The sequence below is a fragment of the Manacus candei genome, unplaced genomic scaffold (genome assembly GCF_025592945.1).
Source record: "Manacus candei isolate 608988 ecotype Guabito, Panama unplaced genomic scaffold, ASM2559294v1 h1tg000005l, whole genome shotgun sequence".
NCBI lineage: Eukaryota > Metazoa > Chordata > Aves > Passeriformes > Pipridae > Manacus > Manacus candei.
Window position 1 is genome coordinate 25,922,621 of NW_026138053.1, and position 26,560 is coordinate 25,949,180.

Genomic DNA, 26,560 nt, shown 5'->3' on the forward strand with positions numbered 1-26,560 from the left:
TGATAACAGGATGTGACTGGAGGTATCTGGAATAACCTAGTTCTGACTGGTGCCAGAATGCATTGGGAAACTGAGCTTTCCAGTTTTCCCTGCAGTGATGCTGCCTGGCATCACTGGTGACTCTGTCCGTAGGCACAAAGGTTCTGTTGGAGTGCAACATACTTCTTGTTTTTATTCTTAGAATAATGAAGTGCAAGGCTGTGGACAAAGCTCTCCTAAACAGCCAGAAAGCAAAAAGGCACAGCCCAGTTGGTTGCAAATCAAAATAAATTACACTTGTACTAAATTTATTCATTTTCAGTAATTATTACCAGAGTTAAGACTTACCTTCTGTTACCGGTAGGGAGAAACGTGGCAAAATTTTCATCTTTCCTTAATGTGCGGTGTTCTGTCCCATTTCTGTAGGAAAGAATAAAAATAAGACTAATAAGTTGTTATCAACACTAGCACGTTGCTTTCAGGCTTTTTTTCTTTTTTTTTTTTTTTTTTTTTTAACATCTATTCCTGTGCCAGGTGTAGAAATGAAGCAGCTGAGGTATTCTGCCTTCAGTGTCAAGGTCTCTGCACTGTAGTTCGTAGGAATGAAATAGTTCCCTCTCTAGTTTTACATGGCTTCAGCAAGCAGTGAGATCTGTAATCAGCTTTTCTGGTCACTCCTTTCTCAGTGGAACTTCTCAGTCAAATGTTTCTAACAAAGCAGCACCCAAGGATGGGTGGGGATGTCTCTGGGTGTGTTTCTGAGGAGGAACTATGTACTCACAGCCATTTTTATGTGAGTTTTCAGCTTCACTAAACCAGTTTAGAATGGAACAACTTGAGTTCTGTCAAGCTGCATCTTGGGCACGATGTGGGTGATTTCGGGATGTAGCAGGAAGAACTGTAGTTCCCCAGAACTCCTTGGTGTCAGGATTTGAGGATGTGATGGTGTGGTGATCGCATTAGGCTGCAGGAGGAGGACGGGGGGTGGAGTCAGGAATTATGAGGTATTCAAACAGTCACGAGCATATTTTAGGTAAAATCTAAAGGGAAAAAAACCCAACTAACATTCCACTGTATCTTCCTGTGAGTAATACATGTATTCACCTGATAAATAAAAATGTTACTTGTTCTCCCCCCTGCCCCAGGAGAGGGGGGGAAAGAAAGCCCTTAGTTCATTTGCCAGCTCACAGTGACAGTACTTGGGAGCCTTCAGGAAGGGGAAGTGAGTGACAGCAATCCTTTCCTTCAAGCACATCCGATAATTCATTAATGTAATTTCAGCTCTTGGTGTAGCTTTTGAGAAGTGGGAATAGTCAGTCACGTTAATGTGACAAGCTGCTATGTGAGTTGTCATTACAGAATGAAAATTGACAGTAAGCCCATGGAAATCCAGTGACTGCAATATGCTAATAAATACATTTAAATACTTTGTTCTTGTTTTGTACGTTAAAGAAAATAATTTCCTATGTCATTTTGAGGGCTTCAGTAGTGCTATTATAGCTGCCTTTGGCTTACAGATTTCGAGAATTTTCTTTTTTTGAATTGTTTGTCATTCAGTTTTAGCTTACTGTCATTGCTTTTATTCAAAAAACTGAGTGGCTAAATACAGGAATGTGTAAAGGGATATTGACTGCATGGGTGGTAATGGTTTACATGCCTAGTTTTCCCTTCCTATGCCTTATCGTATTTTTGGATAAGTGCTATTTAACCAGGGGCTTATACAGCACAAGTCAGAAGGAATTTAAATTATCAAGTCATGCAAATATTGGCTGTACAAGGCTGGCTTGTCATTTATCCTGGCTTGGTCTAGAGCAGTAATGGTGTGATTAGAACAGCTAAGTTCTAAGACTGTAAAAGAAGGAAATTTGAAAAGTGGAATTATTTTTCTGTATAGTCCCTGTGTGCAGTAACTGTAAAATGTGGATTAGATGTACCCTCAAGGAACTGGAATAGGGAATATTGCAGTCAGGGGTGTCAAGGCTCAGACATTTGTGGTCTCAGTGCAGTGGTGGGCTGCTCCTGGTAGGCTGTGGCCACTTCAAGAAGGAGATTGTTAATGGAAACTAATTCAAATGAAGTACAGAGTTGTTGACTTTGCACCTGCTGTTACTTTCTGAGCATATTCCAGTCTTATCTTATGATACTGGACTTATCCAAGTATCATAAGATAAGACGTATCCAGTCCAGTATCTATGACTGAGGTCTAATCTCCTGTGGATAAGGTTCATTAGCAGAAGTTTACCCTCTGCTTTTAGAAAGGCAGGCTGGTTCAGCTTGCTGTGGAGAGCTGTGCACTTGATGTTAATAGAGCTCTGGCAATAGTCTGTGAGATTGTGTGCTGTGTATTTTTTATTTTCCATCTTTCCAGGTGCTAATACTGCTGTAATACAGTTGTAGTATCTTTTAGAGATGAATATGTCTTTGAGGACTGGGAATGAGAAAATCTTTCTTCATGGACTGCTCCGTTTAGGACAAGTTTCATGCAAAGTAAACAGTAAATAAGAGAACTTTTGTTTTAAAAGACGGAATTACCTGTCTGAAGTAGAACTGTTTTTACAAGTCCTGAACAGCAGAATTCACTAAGTCGGCACTGGATTTTAATAGGTAACTCCCAGGATTATCGTATTTTGCCCTCTTGCTTGGATGATTTTCAAGTTATGTAACTTTAAACTTTTATAACCAGGGTTATAATTCAAAACCTCTTTTCAAGAGGATGTAGGATACTCTTTTTCCCAGTTGAATTCAGGTTCCTGCCAAAAGTAAATATACCTCTCAACCATTACTGATAGGAGGGTCAGTGGGATATTGGAGGCTTGGATTTTTTCTCTGATAAATGAGTATCTTGCATTTTTTGCTGTACTAAAACAAAAAGAAAAGGCATTTCATTTTTGTGGTTCAACTGGAGATGTTTGGTATTGGTTAAGAGTAGGTGTTTAATGGAAACCCTGAGACTGGAGCCTTTTGTTTCCACTCACTAAAACCACGAGTACTGTTTTTAATGATCTTGTAAAGCTGTAAAGAAAAGATGCTATTTTTATAAATCTGGAAGGTGAGACTTAACACCAAAGCTGCAAAATATTTAAGGGTGGGATTTTTTTCTTATGATTGAAGGTTACATGAAAAGTCTCATTCAAAAGGAGTACCTTGCCCTGGGCTATTTCTGGCCACTGGAACTGCTCTTTTTAGCAATGCTACAAATTGAATCACCGGCTGCCAGTAGCATTTAAAGCAAATGAGGCTCAATTACATTCTGAGTCAGAAGTACCTGCATTAACCTGCTTTTCAGCAATAGTTGTGTGACCTCTCCTGCTGATACTTAAAAGACTTTAAGCCCTGTGTGAATGGCAATTTAACACCACTGAAAAGTGATGAGCAGGTTTTTCAGTGCTGAATAGCATTTGGATTTTTACAACAAAACTATTAGAGGCGTGGAGAAAATCTTGAATAGTACATTGAGTAGCTAATTTTTTATTTATGCAGCTGTTAACAAGGGAGCTGAAACTCTCCGGACTCGGTGCCATTTCCGCAACAAGCTGCCTCTTGACCTTGGATGACTCCAGAGCTCTAGTGTAGGCTAAGTTGTGTTATTAAAACACAATTGTGTCATGGAAACAAGCAGAATAGTAATCTGTGAAACTTATGTTCTTTATCTTAATATTCCTGCTATTATTGCCAGTGAAGCTACTACAGGACTCAACAAAGGAGGCTATCTGGCTTTGTTGAGTCCTGTAAGCTGTTTTTGTATCGACTGTTGTAGCATTTACATGATGGCTTCCTTATTTGCAACTGGGCTCTAGGAACTGTAAGGAAACATGAGAGTTATGGGCTGCTACAGCATTCTTTCATCTTCTCCAGTCAGCGCTTTGTTCAGTGCTCTAACCACGAGTGAAAGGATGGGTTTGACTGTATTTGCATGACTTACACCATTGAATGTTGGTTAAACCTAGCTGTGAAGCATTGTTTTTTGAAACATGCATAATTTTGGGGTGGATTTAGTATAAAGGAACAATTCCACAGGTTGTTATTGCTCATGGTCCTTATTCCATTTCACTTACTCTCATCATTCCAAACTGTTAGTCTAGTCGTCCTTATGCTTAATAGCATTTAAATGTCTGGTTAAAATTCGACCAATACTTTAGTTAATAAAGAAATACTTAAAAATCTGTGTTGCCCAGGTTGTGCCCAAATAAGCTGTTTATGAAACTACACCTAAAAACTTGACAGATCCGTCTTGGTGCTAAAAAAGGCTGTTTTGAAGTTTCTTTCGTCTCTACTTCCCTCACTCTTTCCCTTGTGTTTCCAGGACTGCTTGACCATTTAACAAATCTGAAACATCTTTTGGAGGCTGTTAGAGGCTAATGTGGGAAGGAAAGGAATTTGGTTTTGACAGGCTTAGGTCTTTGGCATGGATAATGCAGGTCAGATCTAGAGCTGTCAGGGGAGTACTTTCTGAGAAGCAGTTCTGACTTGCCCCACTGTAAGCCAGGTTTGAAACTGCACTGAAAATGCCACATGGGTAAAGTTTCAGTATCTCTTCACTGGTGGTAGAATGCAAATGTGAGTCTGGATGCTTGGTGTCCTCCCAGGGCTAAAATGGCTCACCAACCGTTACTAGGTTGTGCTAGGCAGTGTAATCTGCTGTGTTAATAGAGATCATTTGCTCTTGCTGCAGTGCTGCGTCTCCTCTGGATTGTCACACTTGGAGGTAGTGTCTGTGATTTGCTTTGTTTACAGTTTGGGTGTTTTCACAGAACCCCAGAATAGGTCAGATTGGAAGGGACCGCAGAGGCTCATCTGGTCTCACCTCCCTGCTCCAGCAGGGTCATCCCAGAGCACAGGGCACAGGCTTATGTTCAGACAGCTATGGAATCTCTCTGTTGAGGGAGACTCCACACCCTCTCTGGTCTCAGCACTGCACAGCAAAGTTCTTCCTCATGTCCAGATGGAACTTCCTGGGCATCAGTTCCTGCCCACTGCCTCTCGTCCCATTGCTGGGCGCACTGAGCAGGGCCTGGGCCATCCTCTGCCCCTCCCTGCAGACCCCGACAGACGTGGATGAGGTCCTCTCTCAGTGTCTCTTTTCGAGGCTGAGCAGCCCCAGCTCCCTCAGCCTTTCCTGCACCCAGAGATGCTCCATCCCTTCAGCATCCTCACAGCCTCTGCTGGACCCGCTCCAGGAACTCTTGTCCCTCCTGTCCTGAGGAGCCCAGAGCTGGCCCCAGCACGGCAGATGTGCCTCACAGGGCTGGACAGAGGGGCAGGATCCCCTCCCTGACCTGCTGCCAGTGCTCTTCCTGATGCACCCCAGGATCCCATTGGCCTCCTTGGCCACAAGGGCACTTGTTTCGCTAATCTTTTAACGATTTTCTTAGTTCTAGACAGGATGAGAGCAGCTGGACTTCAGCTGTGATCTGGGAGAGAAAAGAGGAAAACCTACATTATCTTCTATTACAACTCCTCAGGCTGCCTACCTCCACTTCTTGGAAGTGGTTGGTACAACTGCAGGGGTGAGCACAGCAGCATTGTCTTGTTCACACTGTTTGCAAACGGATATCTTTTCTCCAAACCTGATGGGGCCATACAGCTTCTTCATAGTGCAGAAATGATATCACATGGGTGACTGAACAGGGGCCTGAAGTAGAGGAGCTGAATTCTTGAAGCTGATATAGTTTAATAATTCTGTCTCAAAATCGTTGAGAATGGTGAAACAGAATTATAACAGAATAATTATAATAGAATCACAATAAGGCTCGGGTGAAAAACTTTCTTTGTCATCGTGGACTCCTGGTATGATAAAATGTATATGCCACCAAACTAGGTACTCCATTGCCTTTTGTAAAAACATTACAGTAGTCTAGAGATTGTTTTGTACATGACACAGAACAAGATAACCTTCCTTGAGATTGTAATATGTTTTAATTGAACTCATGAAGACAAGCAACTACATCAGTAGTTTTGTTTAAAAGTTCATTAGTTTTTGCTGGTCTTGGATGATTTTCTGTTTTTATTAAAAGATCTATTGATGTTTAAGCGCAGTCTTCCAAAATAAATTGCTTTGAAGGTAAATAGAATAACTGAAGCTTTATTAGAGACTGCTTATGTAAACATGATGAACATGAAGCTCTGACATGTTTTTAAAGTGGGGGCAGTGTCTGAGTGACAAGAAAACCACCTCCAAATCAGAGAAATGAAAAGGGAGGGGAAAAAAAATCCCACTATAAAGAAGTTCTGAGACAGAGTTTTCAAATGGGCACTAAAAATACCTGTTTTATGAGCACTTGTGGAGTTCTCTGTAAAATTGAATTTTACATTTACCTTTTATGCTTTCAATAACTCTTTGAAATAGAAGCATCTTCTTGCCTATGCTGGGCAGTAGCATTTATATTCACTGAACACTGCTCTTACAGTATATTCCAGAATTTCCTTACTATTGCACCTGGAATTTTTGACAAAGGAAGTTTGGGGTTTGGAAATCTGCCAGATAGTTTGAAAACAAATAAAAACATGTTTAGGAGAATGCCAAGTGTAATGCAAACTCTTGAACATAAAGGGAAGGAGGCAGGGAGGAAATTCAGACTCTTACTGGATTCTTGCCTTGTAAATTTATCCAATAAATATTTTCAGTAATATTTTGCAATACACTACAAAACCCCCGAGTTTCTGGATTATATTTTCTTTTCAGAGAGAGTATTTCGTTTACAAAAGTTTGCTGGGAAGAGGGTGTGTGGGATAAGTATAAAGGTTGTATTGTAGGTGGAGAGCATTCCCAGACGTTTTCTGACCGATATCTCCAGCCAGACTGTGACTCTGCCCTCCTCTGTCCCATTGTTTCACGCTGCAGTGCTGTGTTATTGTAGCCGAGTGTCACCAACATCAAGGCAGAATTAGAGCTGCTGAGTCAGGCAGGGAGAGAAGCTGCTACTGGAGAGTGGGTGGCAAGCAGCACTTTGTACTTCTTTATTAGGTTGTTTCTTTAATGCTTTCTCTTTCATTGAATTGTGCTGGATCTTAAATGATTCCTGTCTACAAAATTATAAAGGCATTGCAGTGGCTACAAGATCTTCCCCCCTCCATTTCCTTAGTTTACTTTCATCTACGAGATGCCTGTAGTAGGAGTTGTCAGGTAACTGTAGTTTATCTCTGCTTGGAAAAGAATGATGCTGGCCTTGGTGATTTTCATCTTTCATATGGTTTCTCTCTAGCAGATGCCAATCTTACTATGGCTGTGATGCATCAGATCACTAAAGGGCATACGGAAAATAAGTTTTGCTTCAGCGGATGAGGACTCAGGTGCCTGTTCTGTCCCCTGTGCCTCTGCAGCCGGAGTGTTTGCAGTCCCCAGAACTCTACCCACTTCCCAGTGCTTTCTCTTCCTGAAGTCTACTACTTGGAGTTTTATTTTAGATGAGCTGTTTGTCTGGCTGATTGCTTGCCTTTTTTCAGTTAAAATAAGGTATTGGTTGCGTAATTGCTGTCCACCCACATTTCTGCCTACCTGTGTTTATTAATAAAGATCTATGTTTAGAGCTTCAACCGGGGCAACTGCAACCAGTTCAGCTGGAATATCTTAGAAAGGAATGAGTAAGGAAGAGTAGTGACTCCTCTAGCTGGCAGCAGTAGGTAATGTGTGTCTGTACCTTTGAACCTGATGACTTTTACAAGTTTGTCCTCTTTATCTTTGCCATGGCATCTCTTCAAACCTGTATCTGCTCTGAGAAAAGCAAATTATTTGGTTGCCTCCTTGACAGCAGAATTGAGAGCTCTTGAGGATCTGACCAGTTGAAGCAAAGTCTATGTTCTGAAAACTGTTGTGGATATTTGAAGTGCCTTCTGCCTTTCTTCTGTTAATCTGTTTGGTTCTTCCTCAGTTTTTTTAATCCTGATTTAATCAATGTGTTAATGTCATAGTCATTTGCATTGACAAATGCAAGAACTCTTAACTTGAAATGAAAGGAACGTGTTGTAGAGATGCTTGTCTGCTGTTAACTCCCTGGATTTAATCATCTGTGGGCTTGGCAGTCATTACTGGTAGAAAAAATGTTCTCGGTGATAGATCATGAAACCGTTCACTAGTAAGTGTTGGTTGTTCCCCTTTCTTTTAAATAAGCTGTAAGGGGTGTATAATATCAACCAGAAATTATGAAGTAAGTCCTGTATCTTCCCTGAAAATTTACTATTTGATCCACATGCAGGTTTTATATTCTGGGGGGGTATGAGCAGGAAGTTTAAACTTCCTCTACACATGCATGTGTAGAGGAATGTATGTGTGTGTTTTGGTTGATGTATATATTTTAATGTTCATGACCCTAACGGTGCAAGACTAGTGACTGAATGATGGGTGAGAATAAGAGATCAAGAAAATTATATTTGGGTTCAAAAATTATATATGAGGTTTCATTCCATGTTTTTCCTGTGAAACACTGGATAAATAACTATTCAACAGTTTTCTGTTCCGCAGTAAGACATGAGCTCTTGCCTCATGGGGTGTTGTGGAGCTTAAAAGATTGTAAATTGCTTTTAGAACCTCTGTTGGGGAAGTACTGTGGTACAGTTGTGATGATGTTAGTTTGGTTTTTTTGTTTTCCTCGTGTTGTTACAAGGCAGGAAGTTTCAAATAAGGAATAACATCTTGTCCTTAACTGGCCCCATTTTCATAACATACTTCACAGACTACCAAGTAAGACTTTTGCATGAAATTACATAAACTTCCTTTGTTTTTTTGCAGTCAAAATAAAAATTACTGAGAAGAAAAGCAAGTAGATCTTGAATCTGATTTAACTGAGCTTCAGTGAGTTTGGGACAGAATTTTGATGGGGTTCACGATTTTAGCTTTGCTTTTCTGTCTCTTTAAAAAAAGAGGGAGAAAAGGAGATTTATTGTACAACCACTGCAGCCCACTGGTGTTTCTGTAGCTTTGAGAGAAGGGTGGGAACCTGTGTTACACACGGACTTGCAGGTTTTGGTGCTGGGTGTGAATGTGTTCTGTTGGAGCTCTGCTCTGGGAGGTGTTGGGTGTGCTGGGAGCAGGGCAGGCATGCACCGAGCAGGAATGAGGAAGTGAAGCACTTGCTGCTGCCACTCGAGGGTGTGCACAGAAGTTTCAGAGAGCAAACAGGAGGGGGAAAAACCCTCAATCTGTCGGAACTACTCTTCTGGGCTTATCGTATGTGGTGTTCATGGAGCTTCCCAGGCAGAGGTAAGAAGCTTTTTTTCTTCTACCTACTCTTCTCTGATCAGGCCTGGACTTCCCTTCTCTCTTTAGTTTTATTTCAGAGGTTTTTTCTGTGGAACTGGATATGGAAAACATAGCTAACGTGATTTATTCTTTTCTGTGAACTGTGAAGTTGGCAGTACAAGGTGTTTGTATAACAACCCATTACTTTTGGCTGGTCAGGGTTTCCCATGGGTTACCAGGTCAGTTTTTCCCTAAAATTAAATTCAGGACTTTTTAAAGTCAGGGGAAAGAAGAAAGATACTTTAGTGTCCTCAGTAATGCTGTTGATTACAACGAGCACATAGGAGTAGAACATAAAAAGGTTCTTTAAAACTGGTAAAAATCTGTCTGTTTGGCACTAGGCAAGTATGGAGGGGTTCAGCTGGTGGCTAGAACTAGTGGGGGTCTCTGGTGATCCTTGTGAGTTAGGAATTGTTTTACTGTTGTCTGTTAATTTAATTTAGGCTGTTGATTTATTTTTAATCTCAAAGTGTCAGAGGGGTTTTGAAATAGTTAATGTGTCACAGAACCAGTCTCACAGGAGAGAGAACTGCATCTGGTTACTTCTCAGAAATGTGCAAGTTCTTACTAAGGAGTAAGAGTCTTTAAAAGAATTAATGAAACGATGTTTTCTTTATTAGATTAAATAGATTAGCCAAGAGCTGTATTTGCGTGAGCAGATCGGTTGGCAAGCCTGAGTTGTTTTTGGCAGTGAGGAGCTGCTGTAGTGTTAAGCTTAGCACTAAATAGGCTTTACTTGTGTTCGCTGGTAACTGCAACAGGAAGCTCTGCTCGGTTTAGTTCTGAGTAAGACTCAGCAAAAATGAAACGGCTTCAGGACTGAAAGAACAGCAGACAATTAAAACGATTATTCAGACTTTTGGTCAAGAAGGCGATGACACTGCTTGGGGAAGAAAAGCTGAACGAAATGCTGTGGGGAATAAGTAAAAGTCAAGAGCAGGTAATGCTCTTGTTTCCTCTGAAAGGGCACAAACTGAGCCGATTGTGCCCCTGAGGTGCTGAGTCATCTGCTTCAACTGTGCCATGACTTGCTGGGGAGAGCAGGGAGGACTCAGCACTGCCAGGGCGGCACAGGCTGGGCCTGTGCTGGTGCATGCTGCGCCCCAGTCCTGTGTTTGGGAGAGAACCCGAACCCGGGCAATGCTGGGACCTGCCCCGAGGGACTCCCTCGGACAGGGGAACTTAGAGGGACGGGGATTTTAACTGAGAGCACAGGAGTTTTCCTGTGTGTCATCCTGTGTGAAACTTGATGACAGTGGATGTTGGTACAAAGCGTTCTGCATTTTGCAAACGACTTTTTGTCGAGAGTTGAATCTGCAAAGCTCCCTGGTGACGTGTGGAAGGCTCTGGTGGCCACAGACATAACACAGCGTGGACAGGAGGCTGCATTCCCCCTCTGCATTGTAGAGTAAGGAGCGTGATGAAGTGTTGGGAAGTTGTCCTGGTGGTTTATGGAATGATCCTGCCTTTCTCTGAAGCACTGACAGGGTCCCAAAGGAGACGGGTCACTGATCTGATTACAGCATGACATTTCCATCCTTGGTTGAAGGATGGAATTTCAAGGATTTTTGGGGGGCTGGGAGACCCAGAAAAGAGCAGGAATTTTTCCAGGTGATTCTGGCTGTGGATAAAACAGCTTATGCAGGGCTAAGCTGGAGGACAAGGCTTGCATACCGGTATTTTATATTTTCATGCTCAGAAATAATAAAATCAATCTATCTCTAGTTTAGTGTGGTATTTTGTGTCTTGGAGTATCTTCATGCTTAATTACACCTTTTTGTCTTCCAGTTTATGTACTGTGATGTGCCTTTTTAGTTTTTTGTTTTCTTGAGTTTCGACATATCTTTATTTTCTTCAATCACGAACGAAGTGTATGTAGATACATGTTTAAGGCATTAGAAGGTATCAGGTGTGAAATAGTGAGTTGAGTTGGGTTAAAAACGTAATATTATGGAAGTGGGGGCTTATTTAAGTGGTTATGTCTTTTATAAATGTTTACATTCTTTGCATTTTTCTCACCTCTGGCATAATGCTGGAAAGAAACACTTATAAAAACAAACAAACTGCACCATGAAAGTGAATATGCTTTTCCTACCTTATCTGTACAGGGAAGTGTTCTCCTTCTGTGGTGATGCTCTAATAGCTGACTGGTAATAATACTGCCTTGTTTCCATTGTTTGATTGCCATCTCTAATGTCTCCTGTTTAAAGAAGCTCTTTGAAGTTAGAGACTATTTTTTCCCCAGTTATTTCCAAGGTCATAGCAAGTCCTAAACCTTGTGGCAAGGTACACACCTTTGCCAGCTTTGCTTCTGAACATGTCTACCCCATCTGGATGCTTTGTGCCTGAGAGAATTTTGTGTTGTATCTCAGCACTTGGCTCTGCTTCCTTGTGTGAAGGTTGAGGATCCAGCAGGAAAATGGGACCATATATGTGGAAAGCTGTGGCGGCAGCAGCAGGACTTGTTTTGGTGCCAGGCTGTATTGTCTGCGACTCGTCAATCCTCAGTCCCTGTGATGCCATTCCTGTCTTCTGTGGGACCGGAGGAATTCCACAGTTCTGTGCTGATCTGATTTATTAGCAGTGCAGGGTTTGTTGCTCCAACAGCTATTCTTTTCTCCTGTGGGGAAGAGGTTGGCTGTATCCTGCCAGTTAGCCATCTGTTCCAGCAGCCAGGCTGCGCTGGAGTAGATGACTTCCTGAGGCTTCTCCCAGCCCTATATTCTGTTCTCAGTGCTGTCTGTGGCCTTCCTTTGCCATGGAGGCACCCAGACACATCCACAGGCACTGTGGAGTCTCTGAGAGTTCTGATTATGTATAAGCTTTGCTTCCCTTGTTTCCCCCAGCCTTTTGAGACCTGCCTTGACGTGGGATCATGGATGCCACTAATTACTCCCTCCCTCCCTAGACTCCCCAAACTTCTCTTTCAACTTGATTTTGTAAATAAATATGACCTATTTCATTATGCCAGAGCTGCAGGTAGGAATAGCATGTCTCTGTTTACTGGGTTTTTTAAATTAGTTAACTCATATTAAGGTTGCGTTTAACTCCTTTGTTCCAGTTCAGAGCCTGGGATGGTGGAGTCTCCATGTCCACGTCCACCTTTTATTCTTGATGGTACAGCTTCATATTAGCTGCTGGTTTTAAATCTCCTCAGTTAGTAAGAAACTGTTCTTAATTCTTGGTTAATAATCTGTGTTTCACATAGGCTGTTCAGTTTGTTTCTGAATTGCAGATGAGTCTGGGAAATTGTTGGTAGATATTTTAATAGCAGTGCGACCTAAAGGAAACAATGTGAATTCAACTCTCAGATTTTGAACCTCCGATGGTATTTCATAACACTAGATTTATCAAACTGTGTTCTGCTCTCTGCAGAAGGACTTCTGTGGAGTTTCCAGCTAATTTCTTTTGCAGATTTGGTTTACAAAGAGTAATTCTGGCTGGAATACTTGATACCAAAGTTTACTTAAAATATAAGGAAGCAAGGGAAAGCTTGGAAATAAATTTCCTGGATGTTTTAGTAAGTTAGTTTAGTGAAGTAATTTAAAAGTATGAAAGATTTCACTTGGATTATGGTGTTACAAGTGATGGAAATGATCTGCCTGTCTGCTGACAAGATGAAAAAAATAAGTGCTTTGCTATTAAAGAGGTGATTTGGAGGGGGAACCCTGAACAACCTTGACATCTTCTGGTTGTGCAGTGGTGGTGGTAGGGTTAACCACATGCAGTACCTCTTCCTCTGCCTGGATAATATTGATTTCTTATTGATCCCTTTTGGGCTGGGCACCAGGGCTGGTGGGGTTGTACGTTCTCTTTTGAAGAGACAAGTGATTTTTTTTCATAGAATCATGAAGTACCCTGAGCTGGAAGGGACACACACGGATCATCCGAGTCCAACTCCTTTTCATTAGCTTTAAAACTAAGCTTTAATGTTTGATGAAACGTGGCTAAAAGCTTAACTAGTAACTCTTCATTGTTTGCCTTGGCAAAATGATGTTAACGGTGAACAACATTGCACTAAATTCTTGAAAAAATGCCTGAGGCTTTTCAGTCTCTGTTTTAGCATTATTTTTTTTTGTACTATTTTAAAATGCTTTGATTTTGAATTGCACAACTCTTAATTTGAAGTTTCTCTCTTTGCCTTTAGAATTGAGATTTTAATTTAAATTGTGAGGTTGTTTTTTAAGCTGAGATTTGATGACAGGTTGCTGTTTTGCTTATGTGAGAACTTTCTATCAGAACAGATACTAACAAGCAAGTGCACACTCATGGGTTTGAAACTGAAGCCAGCGGCATGTGGGAAAGAGAAACTACCACATCTGGGTGGTTGGGCTGGGGTTTTTGTTGGTGTTGAGCTGCTAGATATAGAAAAATTGGTTGTAAATCATTGACCTGCCCTCTTTTTTTTTTTCCCAACTCCACTTGTGATAGAAAGTAAGCCAGACATCAGAAATTATTTTATTACCAGTTTTCTTTCTGATAATGATTGTTTTCATCCATCTGTTCTTTTATATTTCTCCTCACGTGAGTTCTGCTTTTTTTTTTTTTTTGTCCCAAAGGGATGTCTTTTCTTCCATTGCCTCATAATTAGTAACACTTGATCCTCTTAGCATTTTGATTTGAAAGTGCCAAGTGATAAAGACCTCCTAGGTTTTCCTCTATTGTAGTTTGTGTGATTTCTCAATACATTAAAGATGTTCTTTCTTTGTCAATATAATCTCTAGATAGGCAGGGAATGATGTACATTGGGGTCAGAAAAGGGTCCTTGAGACATTCTAGAAATGTTCTTCCCTCTGAAGGCTGGGACAGCTCCCACCTTTCCAGAGTCATTGTGTGCCAATCCGGAGCCCACTGGACTCTGAAGAAAGCTTGCTTGTGATAAAAGCTTTGTCTAAGCAAAATTATTTAAAGCTCATAATGAATACCATGAAAAAAATTGGTTTGGTGGAATAAGCACACCAGCCCTTCAAAAAGGATCTTTTTTATTCAAATCTTATTGATGTTAATTGGCTCGTTTATGAAGAAAAAAAGAGAACATAAAACTGTAAAGCTAATTAGCCTTATAACTTTAATGAGATAGTTATCTGTTGCCTGTTTTTTTTAAGCTGTATAACAGCAGAAATGGTTTAAAGTGACTTTTCCAGTGCCAGAGACTAGATGGAATTAAAGCAGGTCATGACTCAGTCCTGTATTTAGTGTCAGAACTGCACTCCCTACCTCACATTCCCAGTTCAGCTGTACCTCGACAAGTGCTATTTACTGAACACAAAGGGTCTCCCGTGCCTGTTCCAGTACAGAATGCTCACTGTGTGTTTCTGCTTCCTTCTAGGTTATGTTTCACACTATGTGCTGACTGTCTGTACTTACAGAAGATATTTAAAAACGAACAGACTTTTTTTTCCCAAGATTTTGATTCCAGTGGAATCTGTGCTTTAGATTTTTGTCTTGTCGATTAACTCCTGAAGCAATGCCTGTACAAGCTCCACAATGGACGGATTTTCTCTCCTGCCCAATTTGCACACAGACGTTCGACGAAACCATCCGGAAGCCCATCAGCTTGGGTTGTGGCCACACCGTCTGCAAGATGTGCCTCAACAAGCTCCACCGTAAGGCATGTCCCTTCGACCAGACCACTATCAACACAGACATTGAACTCCTCCCTGTGAACTCGGCCCTGCTGCAGCTAGTGGGTGCTCAGGTAACAGTGTCTTTGCTTTTCTTCAAAATCTGGGGTTGTGTTATTTTCCTTCTTTCTTTTAGGAGGACAAGTTGTGACTGATGTTAATGGTGTGTGGAGTACTCATCTGCCTTTATTGTAAATGTCTACAAAAAGTTGCAGAGGTACCTGGAGCAATAGTTTAGATCTTGATTCTACTGGTTGCTGACTGTGATTTTTGTTACATCTGATTCAGTGTAACCGTGGGCTGTCGCCAGAATGGGTTTGTTCTGTTCCCTTCCTTCTTCCTTGACTCTTACCTAGTCATGCTCTGCTGAAAGGATGAGCTGGATCAGTGAGTTTATTTAGTGGGAAGCCGTTCTTCTGTTGTAGGTTATGTGCTTTACTGTACTCACCCTACAAGACCTGTGGCCAGCTGTCCCAAAAGCAGGTCAGAAGTGTAAGGGAAGTGGGACAGACCCCTCTGGTAGCAGCCTTTATACGGCCTTATGTTTAATTTGAAACTGTGCACTGGAAATGCAACTTCCTGAGCTGACATGTCGCTCTAAATCCATGTAGGTGGATAGGGGCAGCCTGCCCAAGCCTCCCCTTTTTGCTGGAACAGGTACCGGTGAGGTCAGTTGAAGGGGTGATCTGATGGGGACGAGTGTCCCTGGTGCTGGTGACTGCCTCAGGAGAGGGGCAGGGGTGTGTGGAAAGCATTTTTTCGGTTGGTTTGTGTGCATTTGTTAAGCTTTGTGAGAAGCTATGTGATAAACTTGATCTTTACCTGAATTACAATTTCCATAAAACCAAGATCCTCTGGAATGAAATGAAAAACCACCCTGCCTCTGTATGGGTAACTGAGAATTTTATTCTGGTTTTGCCAGTTAGCCAGCCAGAGTTTCTCATCCATATGTGTGAGGTATGAAGAAGGAAGAGAGGCTTTATAGTGTTGTTTGTCTTGAGACTCTGGGTCCTGGCTTTGAACTAATGACAGCATTTCATACTCCTTTTTACATCTTAGAATTTCATGTGATCAAGATTCACAGGACCTTGTTCCCTGATGACCTTCAAGCTGCAAATGCCACCAAAAGAGACAGTATTCCCACACCCCTCATTTGTTACTCACTGCTGCATGTTTGCTGCTCCCAGCAATTCTGGTACCTAAACGATAATCATGGATCTTAGCTGGATGTTTATTACTGAGAAACTTTCCCCTTAAGAGAAGTTTGCACCACCTTCCCAGCCAGCTCCTAATTTCAACATGTGAATGAAATCAGTGTTCAGTACAACTCACCCTCCTTTCTCTTCCCTGCCCCTTCCTACCAGACTATGGAGTACTAGAAAATAAGTACACTATTTCACTGGGGAGGACAGGGAAACAGTTACTATTTCCCACTAGCCTCTCTAAGGCCATTTTTTAAATCTTCTTAGAGAAAAGGGCTTGATTAAGGACAAATTAAAAAAAAAATTAAAAGGTACTTTAGAGAAACTAGTGATTTTGAACTGTGTCCTGTTTGAGAACATGGGTTCTCTGGTACATATCAACATAAATGGTCTGTGAGCAGCAATCCAGCTTTCAAAGCATGAGTGGTATCGACTTCAGTTGAAACCAAACCCATTTTTCTTGTTCCGCTTCATGGTTTAGTTTCAGGAGGGTCTGTGTGTCATTAGTGTCCCTTAATCTCCAACAAACACCTGAACACCTTAAGCTGAGTCCATGGAGACGTGTAATACCTTCTTTTTAAACTATAAATTCAAAAAAAACAGGTTTCATTTTAGAAGGAAATTCAGTACAGCACAATTAAAACTTTTATCTGTGAGGGGGAAGAACAGTTTGTTCTTTTCTCTTTGGGGAGACTTCTGAGAAGTTCACACTTTTATATGTGTTAAGTGCTTTTTTGCTGGAGGCAGAGGAGGAGACCAGGCTGTTTAAAGAAACAAATCTATTCTGCTGTGACTGGCAGCAGTTATGGGATTCCAGGGCAAGTCACTTTGGCACAGTGGGTGAAATAAGCAGGGCTGTACTTCAGAGGGAAAACGTACTAAACTTGTCACACAGTTGCCTGGGGAAGCAGTAACCTATTTCTCTGACAATAGCATTCTCTCTCTGGGTTGGTTTGCCACTTTAATGGTAAGAAGAGTTTTCTTACTTGAATTACAGACTCTTTCTCAGTTTTCCCTCTCCCCACCCCTTTCCAGAAATGAAACCTGTTGCCCAGGTTATAGCCACCCTTGATGTGAAAATTAACTGTTAGAGGGACTCAAGTTTCTGCCTGCTCCCCTATAGCGTGTTACAGGTCAACAGTGCTTACAGGGGCTGGGAGGCAGTGGTCATGGAGTCATCGATTGATTTGGGTTGGGAGGGACCTGGAAGCTCATCTCATTCCACCCCCTGCCGTGGGCAGGGACACCTTCCATTAGAGCAGGTTGCTCCAAGTCCCATCCAGCCTGGCCTTGGACAGTGGAGGAATGGGAGATTCCACAGCCCCTCTGGTTGGGTAATTCAGCCCACCAGATTAGATGAGTTCAGCAGATGAGGGAGCAGAAGGGATTATAAGGGGAAGATGAGAATTATTATTCCAGGGAGGGCTGGAAATAGCTGAACCCTAAGCAGAGCTAAGCATATTGTGAGGGAAGGGAGGCACAATGGCTTGGGCACAAACCAGTAAGGCACTCCTGGGATACCTTGCTTCTTACACTTCTTGAGTGAAGAAATCCCTTAAGCCTGTTTCTGTGGGAATTTTAGCTATTCCAGCATCCACATGTTACTCACTACGTGCAACTATTTTAAGCATTCACCTGGCCCGTGTTTTGAAGGTGCATAATCATGGATCTGTCATCTAAGCTCTTCCCTCGTGCTTTATTAACCCATGAAGCAGCAGCGTACACATTCCAAACAGGTGACATAGGGTGGCAGAAATGCCTGTGGTGCTTTAATGTCTTCCATAGTCTCCTGTTGGACACGACAGATACATTGGGCAATGGAATCACGTACATGATGAGAGAATGGGTGGAGTGATCTTAACTCACAGCCCTTTCAAAAGGGGAAGATTGCAATTGCAGAGCTATTAGAGGCTTGTTTGATCATTTTTATTGTAACTTCTGGTGAAATGAAGTGCCACAGAAGAGGAATTATCTGTGAAGAAGTTGTCCCTAATGTAATCCTTTGAGGAACTGAAGACGCTAGGCTTTTGTTTGGGTTTTTGTTTGGGTTTTTTGGGGGGGCAGGAAGCAAATCCTCCATTCATAGGGAGGAGGGAGAAAGAGTTTTCAAACCAGACAAAAAGGGATTTAGTCTGTTTAACATGTTCTTGTTCTGTGCAATTAGATGTCTAATGGTAATTAGTGACAACTCAAGCTGACATCCTTCATCAAATTACAGTTAAATCACCAATTCCAAATCACTGCCTGCTATGAGGCGATGCTTTAGCATTCTTTTCCGGTCCCCTTCCTCATGCCGTCATAAGCTGCCTCTTCCCCTCTTCCCACAACCACAAGCCAAGCTGATGGGCAGCATTCCACTGCTGGGATCCTCACAGGCATTGCCAAGGCAGATGCAAAACCCTCACAAATCTCAAGCAATTAAACATCTGAGATCATTTTTCCTGTCTCGCTCTCGTCCCCCCTGGGAGGTGTCGGTTACATGATGTGAATATATTTGCAGTGAAAACTGTGATAAGGGTGTGGTGTCTGAGAGAATGGAATATGGAATGATCTTGAAAATAATGAACTCACTCTGCAGGGCATATATTCTGGGGCTCTTGAGAGAGGTTGTAAACAGCAGTGACCATAGGGTCATTCTCCATGCATAATTGTGCTATTAAAAGGATATTTTGCAAAGGGGAAGTGAAAATGCTTTGGAGTTGAATTATTATTTCTCAGTTGTCCCTCAGCAATTTCACGCTGGAGCCAAAAATAAAATTCACATTTCCTGTGACTTTTATGAATCACATCTTTACAGTTTTTCTCTTGGGAGATGCTGTTCTTACAATCATCCTAACCCTAAAATATTAAAGTAACTCTTGCAAGTGCATAGAATAGAACCAGCAAAAGGAAAATTATTTGTGAATTTTATTATGAGGTGCATTTGCATGAGTGCCGGTGAAGTGTGTGTGGGGAGAAATAAAGGCAGGTAGTGTTGTACAGCTTGATTAACTCCTGGACGTTTTTCTCTGCCAGCTTTTCCCTGGGGGAGGGGGAAGCTCTCTTTTAGTTGCCTAGACAGCCCTTGTGTCTCGCTGGTGGCTCTGCTGTGTCTGGCATTCCAAACACGGCTCTGAATGTGTGCTAAAGCCCCTTCAATTCAGGGCCGAAGCCGGGGCTGAACAGGCTTCCTGTCCCAGGCTTCCTGTCCCACGTCTGTCCCCAGCCCCCTTTGTCTGCTGGGGGTTGTGGTTTGAGTTGTAACTGGTGTGGATGGAATGGCTGCAGGAATAAGGAGGAATTTTCACAAAATCTATGCCCACAATAATGACGGCAGGGATGGGGCAGGCTCTGTCTGGGCACACGTGCGGGAGATGTCTTTGGGTAGCGGATCCAGTTCTGCTGGGTGACGGCCTAGGCAGAGCCTTATGCTAAAATGGCAGTGGCTTCGAAAGGGAGGTGTGCAGTGTTCTGTCAACATGCAAGTAAATATCGAAGGTGTTAGTATTTGTTTCCCAGATCCCAAGAAACCAGTCTGTTGTGACAGTTAGGTCTGACCACTGTAAGATCCATTTGTGAAATCTCCTTTTGCTGAAAACTTTCTTGCTCACGGACTCATAAAACCCCTCAAATCCTGAAACCAAAACACCTCAAACAAACCCTGTCCCAAAATTAAAACCAAAAAGCCCAGAACATGACAAGTTAACTGCAGTCAGTGAAAAGGCCAACCTTGCTGTCTTGGCTTTGGTTTTCCCTTTAATGGGAGTGAAAGAGGCTGTGCCTGATTGAGACTATCTTGATTATGTTAGTCTTGGGATGGTATCAACTATCTTAATTGCAGCTGATATTTTGCACTCTGAGATTATTTTTGTTGCCTGCTCTAAAAGCAAGAGTCAGGTAGATAGTAACTTTTTATTTTGCTCTGTGTGTCAAATGAGCAACTCAGCAGAGATTGTTGTGTAAGGAGAAGGGTGATCATGTGGTTGAAACGTTACTGTCTATTAAAATAGATGGGAAAGCTCCTGTCCCCATTGGTGATGACAACTGTATCTGTATGTCTGTGTATATGAATATATATATATATATATATATACACATATATATACAATTTATATATATTCTCTGCTTTTATTCAGTGCTGCCATAACACTGCTTTTCCCAGGGCTGGGTTGCACTGAAGGTGGGTGGGTTTGTAGCTGTATTTAACTGAGGCATTAAAGGCTTGTGCTTGTAGATTGAGGGCCTGGGTTGGTCCCCATAAGCAGCTGTGTGGGATTAGCAGGCTGTTATTGCCACTGGGATAGGGATTGACTTGGAAATAGAACTCTGAGATCTGTTTGTGCTTTGACAGCATATGCAAAACATGCTTGTGTTTAGTCTTCTGAGAAATTCCAGTTCTCTGTGCTGTTATGTTGGGTTGACTGCTGAATAGTGATGTTGAGAATGTTAGTGCAGTGCTATTCTGCAGCCTGAAATTTGCTTAAAGCTTTTAAGAATTAACCTCCAGGAAGGCAAAACCAAAATCTTAACTTGGGGAAGGAGTGGTCCAAATCCCTTTGAAAAGACCTGATTTCTGATGAATGTCTGGATGAAGACATTTCACCGGGGAAAAAAAACCCAAACAACCAAAACTACGAATGTCAGGGGTGTGTTCATATGCACTGTGTAGGATAACTTGGTCTTGCTGCTTGTTAATTTGATCTAGTCAGAATATGTTCCAAGGGCGTCATAGTGTATTTGCTGCTAAATCTTCTCCTGCTAATCTAAGTAGCTGTAATTTATCCCTGGATGATTTTAGAGCTGTGAGGCTGTAGATACAAATCAGTACTTACCTGCAGACCAGGATTCTTCTGATTTATTTTTTTTATTTTCCACCCCCCCTGATTTTTTTTGGCCAGACAGCTTTGGGGATGTTTCAATGTGCGTTATTTTAACCAAAGTTTTGTAGTTATAGGAAGTGCCATGTTAAGCCTCCTGCTTCTAGTTCCTGTCAGCCACTAAATAAAGGAAATCTACTAAACATAAATTCTCTGTCTTTTTGTTTTCATTTCACTGAGGTTTCTTATGCTGTTTGTTCGGTAAACAAGCTGAAAAAATGGCTATTAATATAGGAAAAACACAGAAGGGGAATAAAACAGGAAATGCTTCATAGTAACAAGTGTTTGTAAGCATGACTGTCACTTGTTTATGCATATTCATGTAAATGTACATGTCATCCCTCTCCAGGTTCCTGAGCAGCAGCCAATTACTTTATGCAGTGGAGCTGAAGACACCAAGCATTATGAGGAGGGCAAGAAATGTGTGGAAGAATTGGCATTGTACCTCAAACCACTCAGTAGTGCCAGAGGTAGTTCCTGCATTGCTACCTTGGACAGTGAGAGTGGGAAACAAATAAGATGCAAAATAAACTATCCAAATGATTAGTTAGTCTGTTTGAAAAATGAATATAAACCTAGTTTAGAAACAAATTGAAGAAGATTTCCTAAACATTATGTTTTCATGGTGGGGGTGTGGGTGTGGAATTGTGGAAGGTGTCAAAAGTAATTCTGAGAAAAGACTGAGCTATTTGGCCATGATATAGTGAGCTGAGACAAACTCTGTAAATTGCTTTGACCTCTGCAGACTAAGTAAAAATAGACTTTTTTCAGTTTTACTTTGTGATAACAAGATCTTACACTGGAGCTGTATCCGTCTGAGTAATTCTAGCTTAGCAAACCTGCACTGTGTTCAATAGTATGGAATTTATCTGTGCCACATGTGCTGGACTCAGACAATCTGTCAGCCCAAGGAGTGGAGTTGAGCATCCTGGGCATCAGGTTTTCAGAAATTAATTTTTACAGGGAGTTGTCTCAGTCCTTTCTGCCCAGAACAGTGTGACAGCAGCATGACTCTGGGTAGTAGTGGCCCAGTGAACAAGCCCTGGCTGTGCAACAAACTCAGCATGGCAGTCATTTGCCTAGTGAGTCACTCGTTTCTTTATCCTGGATTAAGTGGCTCCCAGCACTTTGTGAATCAGAGTTTTTGCACCCCAGGGAGTTCAGGACTCATGTGTAAGCTCAGTTTGGCTGGGCCAAAGCAGTGGAGATATCAGATGTAGGCAGGAAACTAAATGTCTTGTGAAAACAAGCCAACATCCCAGTGATCCCTGAAGTTCATGAATAAGGGATGAACTGAGAGTGTGGGACAAACTACCCTCACGATGAGAGGATTCATTAGAGGCTCCACCTTCTTAGAGAGCCAAATCAGCCAATCACAAGACTTAAACCTGTGGGGAAGCTGACTCCCAGGAGACTGCTTTTAATGCCAAATAAGACAAGGTGGCAAAAATTAACATCCGATATGCCTTGTGCAGTGCTCTGTTTGACAAAGTGGACATCAGGTTTGCACTGTACAGTCACTGAAGGCTGGCACAAAAAGAGGAAATATGAGATAGTTTATTACTCTGTTTCATTTTGTTTTGAAGGTGTGGGTCTCAACAGTACTACTCAGAGTGTTCTGAGTCGTCCCATGCAGAGGAAACTTGTGACATTAGTCCACTGCCAGCTGGTGGAGGAGGAAGGGCGGATCAGAGCCATGCGAGCGGCGCGGTCACTGGGCGAGAGAACAGTCACAGAGCTCATTCTCCAGCACCAGAACCCTCAGCAGCTCTCTTCCAACCTCTGGGCTGCAGTGAGAGCCAGAGGCTGCCAGTTCCTGGGGCCAGGTGGGTGACATGGCAGTGCCACTGCTGTGCTGGAAGCCGTTTAGCACTGAGCCATCGGTAAATCAAATTGCCCGAGTGGTTTTATTAGGCAGCAACTTAATTTCTTAATAGTAGGTTGGGCTGTTGGGCTGCTGTCATGGACTTCCTTGCATTTTTAGTGCTTTTGCAAGTCTTCTGTGAAATTCAGAATAACGTGTGTCCTTTTCTTGTCATAAGATAAATGAGAAGTAGTTTCTCTTGCTATTCCTTGAAGAAGTAAGACCCTCCTAGAAAAAATAAGTTTACTAGAAGAGGCTGGACTTGGCTTCTTTGCCTTCTTCGGGGTAATAAACATACATACCAGTTGGGGGGATAGATTTATTACAGTTATGTGTACGCATTTTTAAAAAGTTATGTACTTAGAAATTACATTCCTTTGCTTAGAATACCAGAAAAAAAATCAATTTTGCTTAAAAAAAAAAGTCTCATTATGGAAAATATAGGCTTCACTTTTTGAGTCTTGAAATATGCAACCAACTTCTTAAACTAAAAATACACTAAAAATAACACTTCTCCCCCACTGAAACAGATTAAGAAGGGCTGACTTTGAGATGCTCACTTTTGTACCACTCCAGGCAAGAGAGAGGCTTGTTACCAAGCAAAATAGAGGTGCTGCAGCACCTGAGTTATTTGCGTGAGCACTCATTGCTCTTTTACCTGCATGGGAATGAACCTTGCCCTTCCTCAGCCTGTCAGCATTTTCTGCTGGAGTAGGTGTGGGACATAGATAATATGCTTGGAAAACTCTTACATTAATAATGAAGAGGTGTACAGACAGGAACAAAAAAGTCTTCCTCTCAGATGGTACCCAAAATAGATGAAATAATAATTTCATAATTTCATGTGGGTTTGTGTGTGTGTTGGGGGAGTTTGTAGCTGGTCTCCCACTTGTAGGGAACCAAGAAATTGTGCACAAATTGTTCTTGTGCTTCTCTCATCCTTTGTCTCTTTTCTTCATGTTTCCCCCCACCCTCAGCAATGCAAGAGGAGGCTTTAAAGCTGGTCCTGCTGGCTCTGGAAGATGGATCTGCTCTGTCACGAAAGGTCTTGGTTCTCTTTGTGGTGCAGAGGCTGGAGCCCCGATTCCCTCAGGCTTCCAAAACTAGCATTGGGCACGTTGTCCAGCTCCTGTACAGGGCCTCGTGCTTCAAGGTATGAAGAAGATTCTACCTGGAGATTTCATAAAGCTATGAAAACTGTTTGTTTGCACTTTCGAGTTTCCTTTTCCTGTAACATTAAATGTGCCTAAAAAAAATGTGTAGTTATAGAAAGTATTGCTCATTAAATCCCATGTGTGTTTGGAGAGTTCTTTGTACAGCTGTGATGGCAGCATAGGCTGAAACTGCAGGTTGGAGCTCTAAAGCTAGGATTTGACTCTGTCCAGTCTAATAGATGCACAGTTACAAAACCTGGATGTAAGCCAACATTCTTATCTCCTTAGAAGTGGCTTAAAGCTGGAAGATCCCTAGTTCTGTTAATTCACTGGTAATGTGGTCACAAACAAAGAAATGGGAGCCTGTTGGACATGAGTTGTATGAAGAGAACTTAAGATGTCTAGTGCACTCTGTAGTATTTAATGATCCTTTAGTTAGGTGTTCAACCTAAATGTCATTCACTTTTGCTAAATGAGTAGCAAAATGCTTTGGTTGTGCTAATTGTACCCTCAAACAAAATTCTGAAATGCAGATCTCCTTGATTGGAGAAGTAAGGTGTGAATGCTATAAAGTCAGTTAGGAAGTGTGACACTTTCACCAGGTCAGAGTCTGAGTAAATGATGGTTTTTATCCATTTTATAGTGGCTCGTCTCTTCATAGAGTGTATTATTTTAGCAAAAACTGATGTTCACTGCATATTGTCATACTTGAGTTTAGTTTGGGAGGAAGGACTTAGTTGCTGACTGAAGATGTCGCTTGTCTTGGGCTTTACAAAATCTCTGGCTTATCTTGCTTAATTGCCTTTGACTCATTTTTCCCCACTAGGTGACAAAGCGAGACGAGGATTCCTCCCTGATGCAGCTGAAGGAGGAATTTCGGACCTACGAAGCTCTGCGGAGGGAACACGACTCCCAGATAGTTCAGATAGCCATGGAGGCGGGTTTACGCATCGCCCCAGACCAGTGGTCCTCGCTGCTCTACGGAGACCAGTCTCACAAATCCCACATGCAGAGCATCATCGACAAGGTAAAGCCACCCCAAAGCAGCCCAGCCCTCCTTGGATGCAGCTGTGGTAGATTTCGGGGCTTGTATTTACAAACTATGCCCATGTGTACTCGCCCTGTAATGATTTGCCCTGTTATTTCAAAGCCTGTTATGCCCTAAATAATTAGAATATGTATTTATAACCTGATGAGTCTTGCTCCCTCTGCCATCCTGCTGTCTCTTGCTACTTTACTTCTTTCTGCAGATGGGAAACCACAAAGTTCAGCTACACAATTGGGATGTGACCTTTGTGAACAGCTGACAACTAGCAGTGTAGTGACAGAGGTTAATGGTCTGTGTTTCTGGGCAGGAAACAAATCAGTCCCCCAGCCTATAGCTGAAGTAAGGCACAGAGGTAGAAGCATATTTTTAAATAAAATATTTGACCTCTAGAAATGCCCAGATCTCTTTGTGTTTAGAAGCAACATGGACTTTTAAATTAGGGGACTCACACTGTAAGTGCCTAAATTGGGTGGGAAAAACTGAATCTTGTTGAATGGTTAGGAAAACTGTGAAACAACTGCATTGGCTGCTGTGCAGGAGAATTAGCTTCAAGATCTACCTGCAGTGTATTTATGCCTTTGCCCACTTTTTTCAAATGTTCTGCCAGACATCTCCTGAAGGACCTAGGTAGAATTCAAGGGTTTTGAATAATGGAGTTGTGTGATGTTAGTAAATGGAACGTTGCTATTTTTTCCTTGAACCATCTCGCTCTTTGTTGTCTGCTGTACTCAATTTAAAGCAAGGTGCAAACCTGCTGGGGGGTGTTGAAGATATTAGACTCTTCAGAAATCTAAATTGAATGGTTTCTAATATTGTCCATTTTTAATCTGGGTGCCAGCACAACACAGAAGAAATGGGTTTTACTGCTAGAAATAATACTAGCATCTGTTTTGTCTGTTTAGAGCTGTATTTTAACCTGCAATGTCAGAGAATTGTGCATTCTTGGTAGAAAGGGCTCGCTGACATGGGCTGGTGCATAAAAAGGTTTTCCTTCAGATTTGGGAGACAGCTCTTGTGAGCTTGTGGAGCAGCCTTCAGAAACCATGAGGATTGCTTTGCCTGTAGAAAGTTAATTATGATAATTTTTTTAAGTTGCAGACCCCAGCCTCATTTGCACAGAGTGTTCAGGAATTAACTATTGCTCTGCAGAGGACTGGAGATCCAGCTAACCTGAATCGTCTGCGACCTCACCTAGAGCTCCTGGCAAATATTGATCCCAGTCCAGGTAAGTCTGGAAAACCTGTAACTTAGGGTTTAGCCGGGAGGAGCTTAACACAGTGGAAAGATTGAAAGCTGATCATCAAGTATAAGGAAGCATCCTGTGATTCATCAACTTAAGATTCTTGGGTGGTATTCAAAGCCAGCCTGAACAGCAGTAATCTGTGTGAGGAACTGAACTATTCCAAAGCAAAAATAGCTTCCAAAGTATGGCAGGAACCATTTTACCACCTCTCTGAGGTGAGCTCCCTTGTTTGATGGCACTGGATGAGCTCTCGTGAGTGTTCAGCACATAATCCTGTGAGGTGACATAGGGTGTACTTGGGCAGTGCTAATGTGGGGAGTGGCAGCACTCTGAGGTTCCCTCTTTTCCCTGTTTT

General features: G+C 42.0%; 1 protein-coding gene across 10 annotated transcripts in view; it reads left to right on the forward strand.

Annotated features, from left to right (window-relative positions):
• RC3H1 (ring finger and CCCH-type domains 1) overlaps positions 1-26,560 on the forward strand; it is a 60,284-nt gene that overhangs the window by 7,407 nt on the left and 26,317 nt on the right. For 8 of the 10 annotated variants that reach the window (XM_051793783.1, XM_051793802.1, XM_051793831.1 and 5 more), the window contains exons 2-7: positions 14,544-14,912; positions 21,246-21,366; positions 22,483-22,722; positions 23,738-23,913; positions 24,741-24,941; positions 26,055-26,187. In XM_051793783.1, coding sequence (XP_051649743.1) covers positions 14,682-14,912; positions 21,246-21,366; positions 22,483-22,722; positions 23,738-23,913; positions 24,741-24,941; positions 26,055-26,187 — 1,102 coding nt within the window. In that variant the 5' untranslated portion in view covers positions 14,544-14,681. Of the gene's footprint in view, positions 1-5,638; positions 9,176-14,543; positions 14,913-21,245; positions 21,367-22,482; positions 22,723-23,737; positions 23,914-24,740; positions 24,942-26,054; positions 26,188-26,560 lie in introns of those variants that run through there. The other 2 variants (XM_051793793.1, XM_051793813.1) reach the window with 2 other exon arrangements.